Here is a 16,226-nt window from a genome sequence, read left to right on the forward strand (position 1 = left end):
GCCAGGCGCGATATCGCCTCGCGCGGCCGTATATATTGTCACGGCGAATGAATAAATTGGCAAAATGTCGCACGGATGAGACGTCGTTTTTTGGCAGATAATTGAAAGCTGCTTCCAAATCGCGTTTTACGATCGCCGTAATGAGCTTGTAACGTAGATACGTGGCATAGTTATGCGCCGCAATAACGCAAACGTCAATGACAAGTGGGACGATGATGCGGGCTGTAGGCGCGTCGTCGCGTCGTCGGATACACTATTTTTCGTGTCAACGACTCGGAACAATAAAATCTTTTATGTGGCTTTTATAGCTTTGAAAATAATTCCGAAGGAAAAATAGTATATCGTTAACGAACGATTCAACGGCTTTACATCGGTTGGAAAGAGCTCGTTTAAAAGTTAACAATGGCTTACCTTACGCGACAATTCTAAAAAGCTCGAAACTATGAAAGTCGTTATCCCGTAGCGAAAGCTAACAAAAGAATCGTCGCTCAAGTTCAACGGGAAAACCGCGAGAATCTCCATTTATGCAAGAATCAGCGCGGAGCGAGACGAGTGTAAGCTGGGAGGAGAAGGCAAACAAAAAGGCCGCGCGCAACACCGGAGGTACCAGGCCGAAAAAACAGGATAATAAAGGCGAAACCGAATCGACGCGTTCAGCCCGCGTTCAGCCGCATCCCCCACAAAATCGAACAACGGAATGGAATTTGTTTGCCACGCGGAAACTTAGCAGCCAGAGTTTTAATTAAAGTTTGCTTCGGGCGCTCAAGTCCTCTTCTTTTATTCATTTTTTTCTTTATCCAGAGCATAATGTATTATTGGAGCGCGATGGTTCATTTTAATAATGGAAGTTAACTGCACGCCATGTGAATCGAAGTGTCATGTACAGTGCTAAATTTTTTTGCGCGGGAAGAGAATGTTTTTATCGATCGTGATTTTAATGCAACGATGCTAATAATAATAATAATAATAATAATAATAATAGTAATAGAAATCCGTGTGCACGTAGCAGCTCGTAAAATGAAACCTTTAAGGTTTCAACAACGAGAAAAACGCGAATCTCATTATGTCCCCGAGGCTCTTTTACTCCGTTTCTCTTGCGCCCGCGTTATCCTCTTTTCTTTTCCCCTATTCAAGTTCACATTCACTTCGTATGACAATTATTCGAGGGTGGCTTTGAGCTTAAGGCTCGAGACTTGCGGTTTTACCACGTGCCTTCCATTATTTAACTCGACGGCGCTTTGCGCGAGACGACTCCCGTCGCGGCTTGCCACGTACGATATGGAAAGTGAAAAATCTGCTGGCACGACGATCAAAGAGCTTAGTTAACGGATAATTGTCGTGCTTTCGCGTTCAAGCGATTGACCACTAGGCGAATCCCAATATGCGCGCGCTAGATGCTACTTGGCCAGTTTGCCTTTTCGCATTGCGCACAGCCTGATCGGTAGCAAACAAGCGAGAGCGAGGCGCGAACGGGGACATAACGGGAGAAGAACGAATCGAGCCGCGAAAGCTCGGTTCGCGCGGCGTGGGCGACGGCGCGTTTTTCGCATTAACGTACAGAGATGCGATCCGCGACACGGCACGCACCGCCTCTCTTCGTTATCAGCCTCGCTCCGTCTACTCTCCGTCGGCCGTCCCCTTTTTCTTCGTCGCGGTCCCTTCCCCGCTATGTCTTCGTTTGGCAGCGCGCGACACGAGGACGTCAGGCGCCGAGACGCCGGGCTGCCCGCGGAGAGCGCGTTAATATGCATGCGCCGCGCACTCGAGCCGTTGCCGCGCGGAGATAACGCGATGCGCGCGTACGTGGAACTGGCCGATGCGACTTTTCAGCGGCGGAATTGTGCGCCGAACAATTTCACTTCGCGGTGACGCATTGCCCGAGTCGCGAGAGTCAAGTACGCCAAGATTCATACGAGATTTTCGCTCCCGAAACGGCAACTTGCGCGCGGCAACGGCGAGCGAGCCCCGTTCAGCCAATCGCCGAGCGAGCGGACGAGACGCTCTGGGAATGACGCGCGAGTGGCGGCCGCCGAGAGGCATGCGTCACGCGAGCTTTGTAGGTGGCGGCGGTAGCCTTTTAGGTCGGGCACTTTTTCAAGGGATACCTTGGTATTCTTCGTAGGAGGCGAAGCTGCTCGTGCGTCTGCGCTCTGATATATGCGCGCGTGTCTTTCCCGAGCATAATTATGGCGATCGCTCGAGCGGCTTTTCAAGATCTTGTTAAAGTTTGCAACGTTTGTTTTGTCCTCCGCGATGTTAAGCCACGTTGTACCCTCGAGGCTTATATCCTGCAGCACGACTACCATAGTCGTTTGCTCTCTCTCTCTCTCTCTCTCTCTGCGCCTAATGAAGCTGTTAGACTGCCTTCGTCGGATCATTTTCCCAGAAATTTTCCGTATTAGACTGTATGCCGAACAGTCGTGATGAGGATAGAGCCGAATGGTGGTTTTTTTACAAGCTCCTCTCGAGCGATATACGCGAATATCGATTGGATTTGACCGCGTGGAAAAAACGAACTAGCAGCGTCCGCCGCAGCTCCCGCGAAATCCGCAGAACGATCAGCTGTCGGCTTGGCGGCGCAAGCCGAGTCGTGTGCGTACGTACACGGACAGCCGCGCTCGAGTGGCGCAGAGTTGCGCGTTGCGCGCTGCGCGACGCGGCGCGAGCGATTCCCTTTCCCTCGTCGCACGCGCGCCTGTGCGCACGAGCACGCCGACTCGCGGTATCAGGCTGCCAGGACGCGAGGAGCTCGCTCCTCTAGCGACTAGCCGCCTGCCTGCCTGCGCGCGGCCGCCGCCACCGCCGCCGCGCCTGCTCCGACGACGTCCGCGCGTGCATCCGCGCAACCCACGCTGATTAATGATCTTCGTTAGACGCTAATGTTTTATTGATGACCGCTAGCTCCTCCTCTCGGCCGTCAGTTACAATGCATTACAATAATTTGCGGATGATATTTAAATTGCTTTGCTCCTGTCTACGTTTCGATCGTTAAAAAAAATATAAAAAGCCTTTCAACTGGAATGTCACCCCGAATACGCTACACTTTTATTTACTCCGAGTCCAGACGTCACTTCTCTTTCACAGTATGTTTTATGCACGAATATACAAGCAACATTAATTTTACGTTTATTATTTATTCGAGATAATTGGAAAATCTATTAGGAGTCTTTTACTCTTGCTTTTTGCCTCAACAGGCAAATGTGTAACTCAGTAAAGTGCAACTTTCCAATCTGTGAGCATCTAAAATTACTCTACAAATCGAAGGCGGCTCGCGCGCTGCAGCAAGAAAGTAAGCCATTCAAGTGGGGCTCATAATCCTTTTACATAAAAAGCTCGATCAATCGACTAAAGCGACTTTCTCTACAACTTACACGGCTGCAGAGAAGAAGAAGAAAAAAGAAACTCCGTTGCAACGAAATACGTGCGCACGAATAGGTTATTCGCTGGCGCAGTTTCTCCCGCGCGCAACGTATTTTCACCTGCGCACCTCCTCTGCCTGCGATATTATGTATATCCAATCTCACCCGCGCAATCACATACAAATGAACAGCCTGGCGACGGCGGCTAGATTGCATACGGTCTACGAGTAGCTTTGGATTCAAGCTAACGTATGCAAATAAATAAAAAAACAATCTTTTGCAGCTGCTGCTGTGCACTGATTTATGGCCGTGTTAACCGATTGCCAATCGAGATTACATCTTACAATCGTCCGCCGTTGTGTTGTAGAATGCTCGCGCACACGTGCTGCCTGGATGCGGCGACAAATGAAGCGCGGATGGAAACCGTGATTTAAAGATCGCCGACGTTGGCCGTGTCAGCTCAACGAGGTCATTTGCGCATGGAGATAAAGCTCGTGGAAAAGCGGGTAGCGCGGGACGGTTATTACTCTTATATGAGAGAGAGAGAGAGAGAGAGAGAGAGAGAGAGAGAGAGAGAGAGAGAGAGAGAGCTTTCGCTTATAGATTGATAAGAACGGCGAGAGTCGGCGCGGCACTTTACTTCCTCTCCGCGCTCTCGTTAATTCGGCTCCTTTTTCCGTGTCGCGCGCGTCCGTTCGCTTTGTTCGTAGTTCTCCCATCGGCCGCGGACGCGAAAGAAACGGGAAGGATTACTCGCTGTTTATCTCGGCGACGCGGGAGCTCATTTGTCACGCTCTTGCCTGTCTTTTTTGCCGCCGCTGCGTTGGATTTAAATTTGTAGGCGAGTCAAAGCAGGTTTGAGCTTTGCTCAATTTGCCCGCGAGGATTAACAAGGCTTCGTGGCTTCTTTACCAGGCGCGCTGGGAAGAATTTCACTCGCTCGGTAATTTTCTTGCGTCGGTCTATAAGCTCAGCCGCTTCTTTATTCCTTTTGCAAAAGCAATGCGTATTTCGAGCTTAATCACTGTTAAACTTGCACGCTAAAGTTTCGAGCGAAAGATAAAACGTAATTATGTGGATTGCATGAGAAATTGAATAGTTGTGAAAAGCTTCGCCGAGTTTAAACTCGCCTGTGAAGCGTTGAAGCGGCGCGGCGATAGGTCAATAAGAAATAACTTCGTTAAGAGTTTGAAATTAAGCGTTGATATATACTGGAAATAGTTGAGAGTAGAAGCTGTGTTGTGCTGCTAATCGAATAAAGCATTCGCTCGCGAGTTTTCCAACTCATGGCGAAAACTCTCAATTAATGGGCGCTCAACTTCTCTCTGCAACTCATTAAAACTTATGCCATCGGAGAACCTTCGAAAGGCCTTCGGCGCCAATGGCCGGTGGTACAAGCATCGACACCTGTTAATATCTCGTAATATACTCTTCTTCGTTACTCCTTTGCAAAGCGTCGCTAACATTGGGAATCCATCGATCGCGATCGCGAGCAAGTGTGCGGCTACTCACCATTCCGGCTGTCGTATCGATCCTCGTCTTCTTCGGGATCGCGTTCGCCGCTGTCTTCGCCCTCGATGCCTTGCGTCTGGACGACATTGGGAATCTCTGTAAGGCGAGACAGAACACAGCATCAGCGTATCCGGGCCGAACGGCGCTGGGGCTCCTCCGCTAATTGGCCACGGCTTCGTTCCTCCGCGCCACAAGGAGGCGGGCAAAAGCCTCCTAATCCATGTATCTCGCAACGAGAATCCGCGCGAAAGCGATCGGCTCGATTATTATCGCGAATCGTTTACACGGCTCGTTAATTCTATTCCAGTTTTGTAATGACTTGTAATTACGTGCCGCGTGCTGCTAAACTAGTCTCAGCATGGCTCCCCGTTGTTCGCCAAACAATAACTCACTATTCAGACTACCAATTGGAAATTGAAACTGCTTCTAGATATACGCATGTACATTTATATAATCGATAGGATTTTAAAGTCTGATTAAGGACGTAGCTTAAGTCCATTTAATCCGACAGTCACGGATAATAACAAATAAACCAATTCACGGAGTGAAATTGGCGCAGGCTGTCGCGCGAATTCAATGGCGTTAAATAAATTAGAACTATCAGGGAATAGCACGATCGTAGCTCGGCGCTAATGCACCAGGTCATTATTTCCGGCTACCGTCCGCTGCCGGCGCGCGTCATTATACCGATTGGCGCTCTTTCTTCGCAGAACACATCCGCGCCGCAAGTGCAAGGCGGACCTTTTCCGCTGGCGTTCCCGGCGTCGGCTTTTATTCAGCACTGAGCACACGGCGAACTCGAGCGACTTACTGATGCAGGGGGCAATGTGCGATCTGCTCTGCTGGTAGCCTCTTGCGCATCGGTTGCAGGTGATCCCGGTAACTCCGTCCTTGCATCGACACTGTCCGGTACTTTGGTTGCAGATCTTCCCCACGGCACCGATCGGATGGCAGTCGCACGCTGAAACGGAAATCACATTGCTTTAGTTTGCCTGGTGTGCAGCTAAGGATGGCACAGAGCGACGCGCCGAAAAATAACGACAAATAACAGCGGCCCGCCTGCATTGTGCGCGAGCGCCTTTATACTGTTAGCCGCGGCGGCTCTACGTACGTGCCGTCGCCTCGTTGTGTTTGCACCGACGGGTCTACAATCGCCTGATATCTCGAGCGAAAGGTGAAAGTCATATATTTTTCTTTTTTTTTTTTTTTTTTCAAATGCAAATCACGGGTCGCCCTCCCGCGAACGCGACCAATGTTTTCCTTACCTCCTTCTTTTTCCACTTCATCTCCTTCGGCGTCGAGCTTTCTTTGGCTCGACCAAATCGGGATGGGATCTTTTACGCGTGTCTAAACACTGATTGTTTTATAGCCCCGCGAGAGTAAGAGAGAGAGAGAGAGAGAGAGAGAGAGAAAGAGAGAATAAACTTTCGTGCGCGATCGCCAGATTTATGGGTCGGACACCGGTGAAATCATTTTGACCGCGTGTACGTACGAAACGAAACTTTAATTGACAGCTATCGACGCTACTCCCTTGTTTTTGACAACACGTGGGAACGTTTTAGCACACCACCGGTAATGGCTGCTTTTTTCAATTGGGATGATTTTTTGCTCTTTCGATTGTCGACGATGGCTTTATCACTATTCATCGCGTTCACGGCGATAAAGGCAGGTTGCAAAAAGGGCGCAGCTCGATTTCCGGTGGGAATAAAAAAATTCTCCGCAATTGTCAAGCGGTCCAACGATTAATCAAGCCAGCAGTCATTACGCGCCGCACGCTTCGTCTGGATTCCAGAGAGACTCCGTCGACGCCGAAGAAAATATCCCGAACGACATGCAATTGGGTAACGCGCGCGCATTCGACTTGTCCGAGGGAAAACCGCGCCATTTGTCACGAGATCATCAAAGGCCCACGAATAAATACGAGGATTTTGGTGCGCGCTGACCAAATAAAGCCCGACGCAATTGTTAGGCCCGCCTCTTATATAAATCCTCTCTTGCCTCACGCGCGCGCGCCTTTTGTTGGCTGATCCGTCATTGTTGCGCGCCGATATAACGGCGTCTCACACCGAAGCAAGAGAAAATAAAAAAAACAAGATGAAACAACAAACGCGGCGAAGGGATCGCGACAACGGTATGCGTAAGGACACTCGGAAGCTTCGTCTGCTGCGTCTCGAGTGTGATGGAATACGAGATTCCGCCTCGCTTTCAAGTATAGCGAGATATGTGTACGCAAACGGTACATGTACACGCGTGGAGGATTGGAAAGCCATTCTTTGGCTACTGCGTAACCTCGACGGAGATGAACGGCTTGATCCGACAGCGAACCTGGTACTGTAAGTTTTGAATGCAGAGTCGGTCCCGTAACGGCAGAAAACTATTCGGTGCAGTTCGAGAGGTCGAAAATGAAGTAATTTTCATGGAACGTCGATGTCTCGGATTATTTTAAGGTAGACATAATGCATGGTATTCCCGAATACGCGAACAGAGCATATGTATCGCTGAACGAAGCAAAAACGAAGCAAAAGTTTCCTCTTGCCGAGCGAGAGAACAAAAAAAAAATCTTCGTATAGCTTGAAGCTATCGCGCGTATTTCAAGCCAGTCGATAAAACCTTCTTTCCCAATCCAGAAACGTATCGCATTCAATTTATAACTATCGAGGGGAGCTGGCAACTAAAAGAAAACAAGCGCGCGCGAGACGACGACGACGACACCTCGTGCAGCTTCTTTTTCTTTCTCTCTCTAGCTCCCACTCAAAAGAGAAAGAGAGAGAGAGAGCCGTGTAACTCGCGAGTGCACGCAGTTCCAGTCAGGGAAAATCCCGCACGGATTATCTCTATCTCTTCGCGCAACCTACGCATCCCGAAAGCTTCTGGCAAGCTTGCCTCTTCTTTTATTATCGCTCTTATAAACTTCAACACCTTTCAAATGGTTTTTCAATATTGGTTCTTGAAAAAATTCGCAGAGGCTACGTATCGGGTTTTTCGGCACATCCGTCACGTTATGAAAGTGAAAATTCGCAAGATGCTGCTTACAATAACCGAAACAGTTCGCGACTCTGCGAGGCAATTAAAGGAAACGCCTATAAAGACGAAATAGCACTGGTCCCCGACGCGATCGATGACGATAGCCTAGCCGAAACGACTGCGTCATAAAAATTTGACATGCTCGAACGCACGACAATTCGCTTGCTATCTGAAAAAAGAGTTAATTCCTTCGCGGCTGGAATAAATGTTATTGGTATTATGGGCAGCCCGTGCTTTTATCGGCAATAGCCCGAGGCACGTTTATAATTCACTTGGTTGGTATATACCGCGAAAGGTCGCCGCGTTCAAAACAAGGCGCCGCTCGAGATTGCCATTATCGCTCGAAAGTCGTTGGCTCGCCAGCGAACGATCCCGAAGTAGCAGCGAGCGAAGCCCTAGAACAATCTTCGGAGTCGAGCGAAAGTTTAAAGCAGATTTACCGGCGAGAAGCTCGTCTATCATCGAGTCGCCAAGCTTGTTGACGGCGCACTCGTAGCTTTTTCATCGCCACACATTCTTTTTTTTACTGCCTAGCTAACATCCATCATTGACTGAGATGCATCTTATTATAACGTATAATTTCAATTTTTAACTATCTGTAGACATCTCGACATAATTCAAATAACGGTAAGGCTGTTTCTTTGACACTACTCAAGCGTCTATCCACAATTACGATTTTATCGTTGTATAACCATAGTGCAATCAGGCAATCAGTGCATCAGGATAAGGTGCTCTAGCATGAAAAAAATGCGCTTTCCAATACTTTGATCGAAAAAGGCACAACTTATGCCCCACACCTTATCGGAGTATTATCTTTACGCGGGCTTTTATATCGGAATCAAAGCATCTAGCTTTCTCTGCGCTTTTCATTTTCTATAATAACCACTCGATCACAATGAAAACTTTCAAACGAACAATTCACCTATCGCAGTAGACATTATTGGCGGATGCACCAATTCAATCTTCTGCTCGACTCGCAACGGCGTTCTGAACGACTCTCCAAATAAATGACAACACACTACGACATCCGTCGCGAGGCATTTACACGCACGCGCAGACGGGGCAGGCGAAGGCTCATCCCTTTTAGCGTGCAGCAGCCTGCACTGACAAAGTGCATGCGTGAGTGTAGGTACGGGATCGCGTATAATTAGCGTAGCGTGGCCCTTTTCAGCGTCACGTCTTGCGTGAAAGGCGAGCGCGCGACTAAAAAGTCGAGCGAGTATGGAAAAAAAAGCGAGGCGCTTCTTCGCTCTTTTGAACCCCAAGCGTAGAAAGAAAGGAAGGCAAAAAGAAAAAAAAAAAAAGAAAAGAAACAAAAAAAAAAAAAAAAGGAGAGAGAGAAAAACCGCGCTGTTTTCATTCGATGATGCCGCGCTACTAAGCCACTACTACGTACGCGTCGACCCCCTTTACATATGCCCCTTTCAGGGCAGCCGCTGTAGCGCTTCTCGCTCGCTCCTCTCTGTGCTCGTCTTTTTGCCTGACTTTACGCGGATTTTTCCACTCGCGCGATTGTCGCGGAAAAATGGGCGAGTCGAGCTCGCGCGCTCGCTCGGCCGCCGCGCGCCGTGAGAAAAATGCGTTTCCCGCCGTTGCCCCGCGAAAACAGTGCTATACGTTATCGGCCTCGCGAGCGCAACGCCGCTTCGGACATTAATCCATTTGTTTTTGCTTTATTAACAAGCTAGAAGCGTCTATTACAAACCATAACAAGCTTCGCGTGTACGACATAATTGGATTCTCTGGCTGGCTTTATTGAATACACAGAGCCCCCGTTGCCTATTGTAGTGCCGCTCTCTATTCAATAAATTCCACGCTTAGCCTACATATCGATTCTTACTCGAAAATTATAGTTGAAATAACGTTATCGGGTCCTGCGCATCGCCGCGCATACGCCAGTTTGTTGCGTACCACGTGCTATTGTATCGACTGTTTATAACCGATAATAATCCAAGAGCACAAAATCCAAATTGATATTCCATTATTCCTATCCGATTTCTTTATTCAAGGCCTCTCGCAGCTGCAGATGTTCGCTCGTCCACGCGGCGGACTTCTGTTAAATGCTTACATTGAATTTAACTGTGCATTCAATGAGAATAAATAAAAGTTGAAATTGATTACGGACGGGCGAAGATAGTCGGTGTCGATATAACGAGAGCGTGCACATATTCCATATCGCGGCAGAATCGCTTTGCATATAGGCATCCAGCGCGTAACTGCACAATCGAGCAATGAGTAACGGCATCCAAAGACGTGCTCTTCCAAGTATTACGAAGAAGCAATTATAGATGGAGGTAATCGTTCAAACGTAAAATCTGCAGAGCTGCGCTACATGCCCGCGCGAAGAGAAGCTGTAAAGTGCTCGTTTGACCCGCGGCGGAAGCAGCTACTTTTCACGTGGGTGTAAATGCCCTCGCGGAACATTCAATTTTATCGTGTGATTTTGCTTCGCAACTCGTCAGTGCGGCCGCTCAACAACCATATTTTCTCCGGGCGAATAGCTTGTTTACGGCGACAGTGCCAAAAAATGATAATGCGCTGTTCGTAAAAAGGAGCTTGGCACATCTCATTTTCTGGCGAAACGGCGCTCGTAAAAAAAAGATTCCTTTTTGCGGCGCTCTAATTGGCCCGTGCTCTCAAAGCGGATCCGGTGTGCTGCCGCTTGCTCGTCGTTGGCAAATCGCCGCCGCTCTCCGATTACGAAACAGCAAAATAATTGACACGCCGATAAATTATTTTCGGCGTCGTTACATCCATTGCGCGCAAGACGAGGCGCCGCCAGCGAGTGACTTCTGCGCGGCGCACGCAAAGACACTAATCTGAAATTATGCCTAGCATCGAAGAGTCGAGCCACTGCCGCGTCGTGAGCTGGGCCCCGTGGCTCGACGCCGTGAATCGAGCTTGAACGGCTTTGGAACAGCAGCGCGAGAGAGGAAACAACGACGGCTCTCGACTCGTAAATTCGTCGTGGCGCGCAAATTTTATGTGCACTCTCAGGTGCGCCGCCGCCGCCGCCGCCGCCGCCAACCTATAAGAGACACTAAAACGCCTCGAGTCGAGAGAGCAAAATAAAATATCTCTCCGCCGCGAATATACAGGATGTCGGGCTGCTTGCTTGCCCTTCTCTCTCGCTCACTGCTGTATTGCTGGATTTTGATGAAAGTGATTTACGAGGCAAGCCAAGAGCTTCGATTTATCTTTGCACGTTGCATTTGTTGCCGCGGCTTTCCGGAAAGGGCTGCTACGTCTGAATTCATTTGCCTGCAATTGCATACAATTGACTTGGATCCGTAACGTCAGTCGCAATGTACTGCGTGCTTTACGACGAGCCCGAATATTTCACATTTTATAGACGAAAATATTCCGGCAAGCCTTATCGGCGCGAATTGCGTACTAACGAACCGGGCGTTGCATCGGTTTCGTCCGTTGGATATACCATATTCGCGTCGTGACGTCGCGCGCACGCATTGTAACTCGCGCGAAGCTGGCCTGCTCGTCACTTTCGCGAGGAGCGCACGAAACTGACTTTGCCGGGAAAATCGGTCGAGTACGAGTGCAGGCAAGAGCAAAGTAATAATGGCATCGGATCGAGCGCGCAACAATAACTTATCGCGACGCGGATCAAGTCCCGGCGGAAAAGGCGCATTCCGAGTCGTAAATAAACGCGGCGAGAAAGAAACGGCGGGATTGACTTTGACACTCGGCGCGCAATAACCAAATTAAGTTTACGCGCGCGCGCGGCAGAGAGAGATAATCTCGCGACCCGAGAGCCATTCATAAGTGTGATTCGCGAAAGGGCGTCCCACGGGCAAACGCGTTGGCAAACTGTGCGCGCAAGGCCAAATTGTGAAGTAGCCCTAAAGCCGATTACACGGAGGAGGCAGGGTCAAACTAGCCTTTAAGAGGCTTCTTCGCTTGGGCCTCGCTCCTCCTTCGATCTGCCTGTGCTTTGCCTGCCTTCCTCCCGGCAATTTCCTTGAACAAGTTAAGCGGCAGACGTCGCCTTGAATTCCCGAGGAAATTGATATTGGCCTTTTATTTTATTTGCCGCTGCCGCCGTCGCCGCCGCCGCCGCCGTCACCACTGCCACGTTTTCCTCCGCGCCGCAGACGTGGATTTTTATTCGATCCCTGCTGCAACGAGACGCGTGTCTTTCGAGATAACCGCGTTTATGCCGTCCATAATTTTGCAAATCGATTAAAAGCGAGTTAATCCCCTGATTTTCTGCTTTGCTCGCCATTTCGACTTTTCTGATTGTTATCTTTTAATGAGACCTCGGCGATGTTGCCGAGGAACGTGCATTCTTTCATTTCTCCGTTAATTGCTTTTCACTCGCGCATCGGTAATAAAACTGTCATTGGCGTGGCACTTTGAGAAGCGAACGATTATGCCAATTGTGATTGGGCGAGCGTAAAAAGCTGGTGTGCGAATAAGGCCGCATGCTTTCGTCGCGCGAGCAAGCAGCAAAGTGCCCGAGACAAGATAACAAGAGGCGCGTGGGTGGCTTTCAGCGCGCTCATTTCGCGCCGAAAATTTATTGCAAGCGTGTCGAAAGTTGACCGCATTTATGGCGGATGGCTCGTATGCCTCGAATTACCAAAAGGTCGAATACACTTTGTCCTCTTCACGGCTATTCAGTGCCAATTTTTGGCTGTGAGCTAGGCGTCTCTACTGTCATCTATGTTTAACATACTAGCAATCGTCAAACGCGCAATGATTCGCGCAAACACCGGCTTTTCTCGCTCGTCCTTGTAAAATCTCTTTCCAAAGTACACCGTAAATTAGAAACATCAATTCTTGACAGCTTCTTTATTGGTGCTTTATTGTAATATTCAAACGGTCGAAAAATGTCTGATGGCAATGGACTGAAAATGGCGCTGTTGCGGAATAAAATTAATTATCAAGAGAAAACGAGAAACTTTTCACCGACTCGACAGCGTGAAAGCCACCGAAATCTGGCGCCGATAATGCGACTGATCCGTCGCTGCAGCCAGCCCGACAAACTTGCAAATCCACCGAAAAATAGAGAGAGAGAGAGAGAGAGAGAGGTCAATTGGCGAGTCTCGCGCGCTCGATTGACTCGCCGAATGGAAGCGTTGGCGCGCAGCGTGCGGAACGCGCGAGCGCGACACCGCGAGACAGAAATAGCCAATGAAATCGGCAACAACGGCCGATCCAATTGATTAATCGGATTATCAGGCTGATTTCCCTCGGGGGGGGGGGGGGGGGGGGGGGGATCGAACTTGCAGCCGATAACGTCGAAGCCCCCGGACGGTCGTCCCTCTTTTCCCGACCCCTCTCCGGCTTGGCTTCTGCGTGGGGCTCATTGTGCATTCTCCTGCGCGCGATCTTGCGCGACGTGTGAACTGCGCCTGCCTACGCCGCGCCGCCGACGGCGACGACTTTGATGGATTGACTGGCGTGTAGCTACACTACGCAATTTGTCGATTCGAGCCCGACGCTGTCTTCATAGCCCGTACGCTCTGTACTGTGCCAGCGCCGTCGCACTTGTGCCCATCGATTCATCATCGGAAGCAAAACCCCGCCAACACCGGTTAGATTTTCGAAGCCTTCGCCGGGGTGCGCGCTTTCGAAGCGAATCGGCGCTCTTCGTAAACGTAACGTTCTGAGAAATTTCACGGGGCTAATACATCATCCGCGCGATTGCCGCCAAGCCGCGATGTATTTTATTGCCGCGGGCTTGTCGTACGACGAAATAAAATCTGCGCGCGCAACGCGAGTTTTCAATTTCTTCGAATCAACGGCGTCGCGCGCCCCTCCTCGTCTTTTTATTTGGCCCCATGAACGCGGCAAATACATTGCGCGGTTCGCGACGTTTCGCGTTATACGTCTGCGACGTAAGCGACGCGCTGGAGACCAAATTCGATGCTCTCACGGTGGCTCTAAGGCAAACGAGTGATTTCTCTATTTTTCACCCGCTTCGTTTCACATTCCTGGGAGAGATAGGTTTTATTAGAAAACCATTATTAGACCAGACTGCCATGGGGGAAAGACGAATAATTACGCTGCAAGAGTAGATCGGTTGGTCGATTTTGTACGAGAGTTTACGATTGATATCGCATAAGGCAACATGCATGTAAATTAATTTAAAGTTGAACTTTGAAATTGTGACGAGTATCGGAAAATTACAACAAATTCAACATTTAATTCTTTAATAACAAAACTTGAAAGAATGAAGCTTGACCTCGAAAGCATTTTGATGACTGCGAACAGTAGCAAACGTCACGAGGCAAATGCAAACGAGGGATAACGTTAGTAATAAGAAAAATGACCGACAACAAATAATTTCTATAAAAATACTTGGGTTGCATAATAAATGTATCAGGCTGTCTTCCGATGAGAAAAAAGAAATTGATAATTCAAGGAAGAGGTAATAAGAAAAAAAAAGGGGAGAAAAAAAATCACCATCAAAGGAAGTGTCGAGTGCTCGCTGGGAGAAAAAAAATTGAAACAAGGAGAGAAAAAAAGATCGCGAGGATTCTCGACACGTGCGGAAGGAGGAAAATAAGGGAGCGTCGGCCGAAAATTGATGAAATATGATAAAGTCGTCGCGGCGGCGAGAGAGGGACAAGGAAAGGTGCGAGCAAAGTAAGAGTAGCAGCAGTCCTCGGACGGAAGCAATATCCGTCAATTGGTAGCCTTCCTCGCTCTCGTCCCCGCCCCGCACGGGCGCAAAGCCTGCGTCTCCCTGAAAATCCCGCAACGCGCCGCGCGCACGGCTTTCCACCGCGTGTGTACGTCTCGCCCGTAATGGCTATCGATTATTGCTTATCGAATAAACCAATCGGCGCATCGTGTCACGATGACAGTTGCCTTTTCGAGCTGATATATGTACGTGCTTTCAGCGACTCGTTACCTCTCTCTCTCTCTCTCTCTCTCTCTCAGCCGCTCGATTCGCTTTTTTCTGCGTCTCGGCCGCGCTCGCCCGGAGGTTTTTTACGTTTGATGCCGGGACAGGAATTTTCAGATATCGTTCCGACAGCCTTGTGAATATTTCAAAGCTTATTTATTTTTTTTTAAACCAAGTCCTCAAGCTGTTCAGCTCTGAAAATTCAATAAGGTCGCGTCTCGACACGCGCGATCCCCTTTTGCAGAGTATACTGCAAAGATTTTTACTACGTAACATTTCTTAGTCAGATGCGCTGCAACGTTACTACGTTGAATGATAAAAAAACTTGTGTAATCTTTCCCTTTGACGCTGTCTCGCGCTTCCGCTCTCGTGTCTGCGTACTTTTGAAAGTCAAATTTAAAAGTTGCCGAGGATCGGATTCCCCGAGCATGGACCTTCCTCAATGGCATAGCGAGTAGAATTTGGTTTTTTATAGTTGGGTGGCACCAAAATGGAGTCACTTAAATGTGTAGATACATTCGTAAAGTCGCGAACCTGTCGACGATAGAAGAGAAGTCGCGCACTAAACAAGCCAACAACGAAGTATTTTGTGAAAATTGAATATGAAATATTCACAACTTTGGCACTTTCAGCCACGTACGTGTTGAGGTCGTTTCTTTTCCGCGAGCAAACGCTGCACAATACGATCTTTTAACGATGAAAGAGAGGCCGAAGCAAATTTATGCGCAAATGTAAAAGGGTGCATATACGTATTTGAAAGCAGCGTCTTTCAAGCAACGAAGAAAAAAAAAACACTGAACAATCTATTTGCACGAAACTTTTGCAGCTCTTTAACCGCAGCATTTAACCGTGGCACAGACGTTTCTTTATCTTTGCGTCTCGTCGGTGCAGTGTATTCTCTCTCTCTCTCTCTCTCTCGAGTTATCGACGTATCGTATGTAGTCGCGTCTGACGCTTTTGACAAATGGGTAAAAAAAAAGGAGAAAAAGCGTTCGAAGGTGAAATTGTAAATTTGTCTGTGCCGCCAAGCTGCAACAGCACAACGGACAGAAGTGAGAGAGCTTTTGCGAAATGAAGATTGATTGGGATTTTAGTTGCTGAATCACTGATTGCGAAAGTTCCTTGCGCGCGGAGTCTACGCTTCTTCTACGAATTTCTATGCTTATTGAGCTGTAGCTAATAGCTTTATTTCAAATATAATGATGCGCAAAGGGTATGAATGGATAGCTATGAGTTAGGAAATAAAATGATTAATTTTCGCCTCCTGAGAAATAAGATACGACGCGTTACGCAGCGCATCGAGCATCGACGATCGTAAGACTATTATCTCGATGCTCACTTACGTAAGAGTTATTCGATGAGAATGATTTTCTTGCTTTACTCCAGCTTGGTAGCCAACAAGGCAAAATAAAAATCGAGCACACAATGCCTGCAATGCCGATAAACGTCGAGGAAGTCGA

The 16,226-nt window shown here is 48.6% G+C and overlaps 1 protein-coding gene across 1 annotated transcript in view; it reads right to left on the bottom strand.

The window, feature by feature from the left end:
• The window catches only part of LOC131666671 (netrin-1-like), a 116,780-nt gene that overhangs the window by 23,283 nt on the left and 77,271 nt on the right, over nucleotides 1–16,226 (bottom strand). Inside the window, exons 3-4 of the mRNA XM_058939504.1 lie at nucleotides 5,683–5,832; nucleotides 4,872–4,967 (exon numbers count right to left, since the gene is read on the bottom strand). Of these exons, the coding sequence (XP_058795487.1) occupies nucleotides 4,872–4,967; nucleotides 5,683–5,832 (246 nt within the window). The remainder of the gene's footprint in view (nucleotides 1–4,871; nucleotides 4,968–5,682; nucleotides 5,833–16,226) is intronic.

This window comes from Phymastichus coffea, unplaced genomic scaffold (genome assembly GCF_024137745.1).
Source record: "Phymastichus coffea isolate CEN01 unplaced genomic scaffold, Cenicafe_Pcof_1.1 PCOF00060, whole genome shotgun sequence".
Lineage (NCBI taxonomy): Eukaryota > Metazoa > Arthropoda > Insecta > Hymenoptera > Eulophidae > Phymastichus > Phymastichus coffea.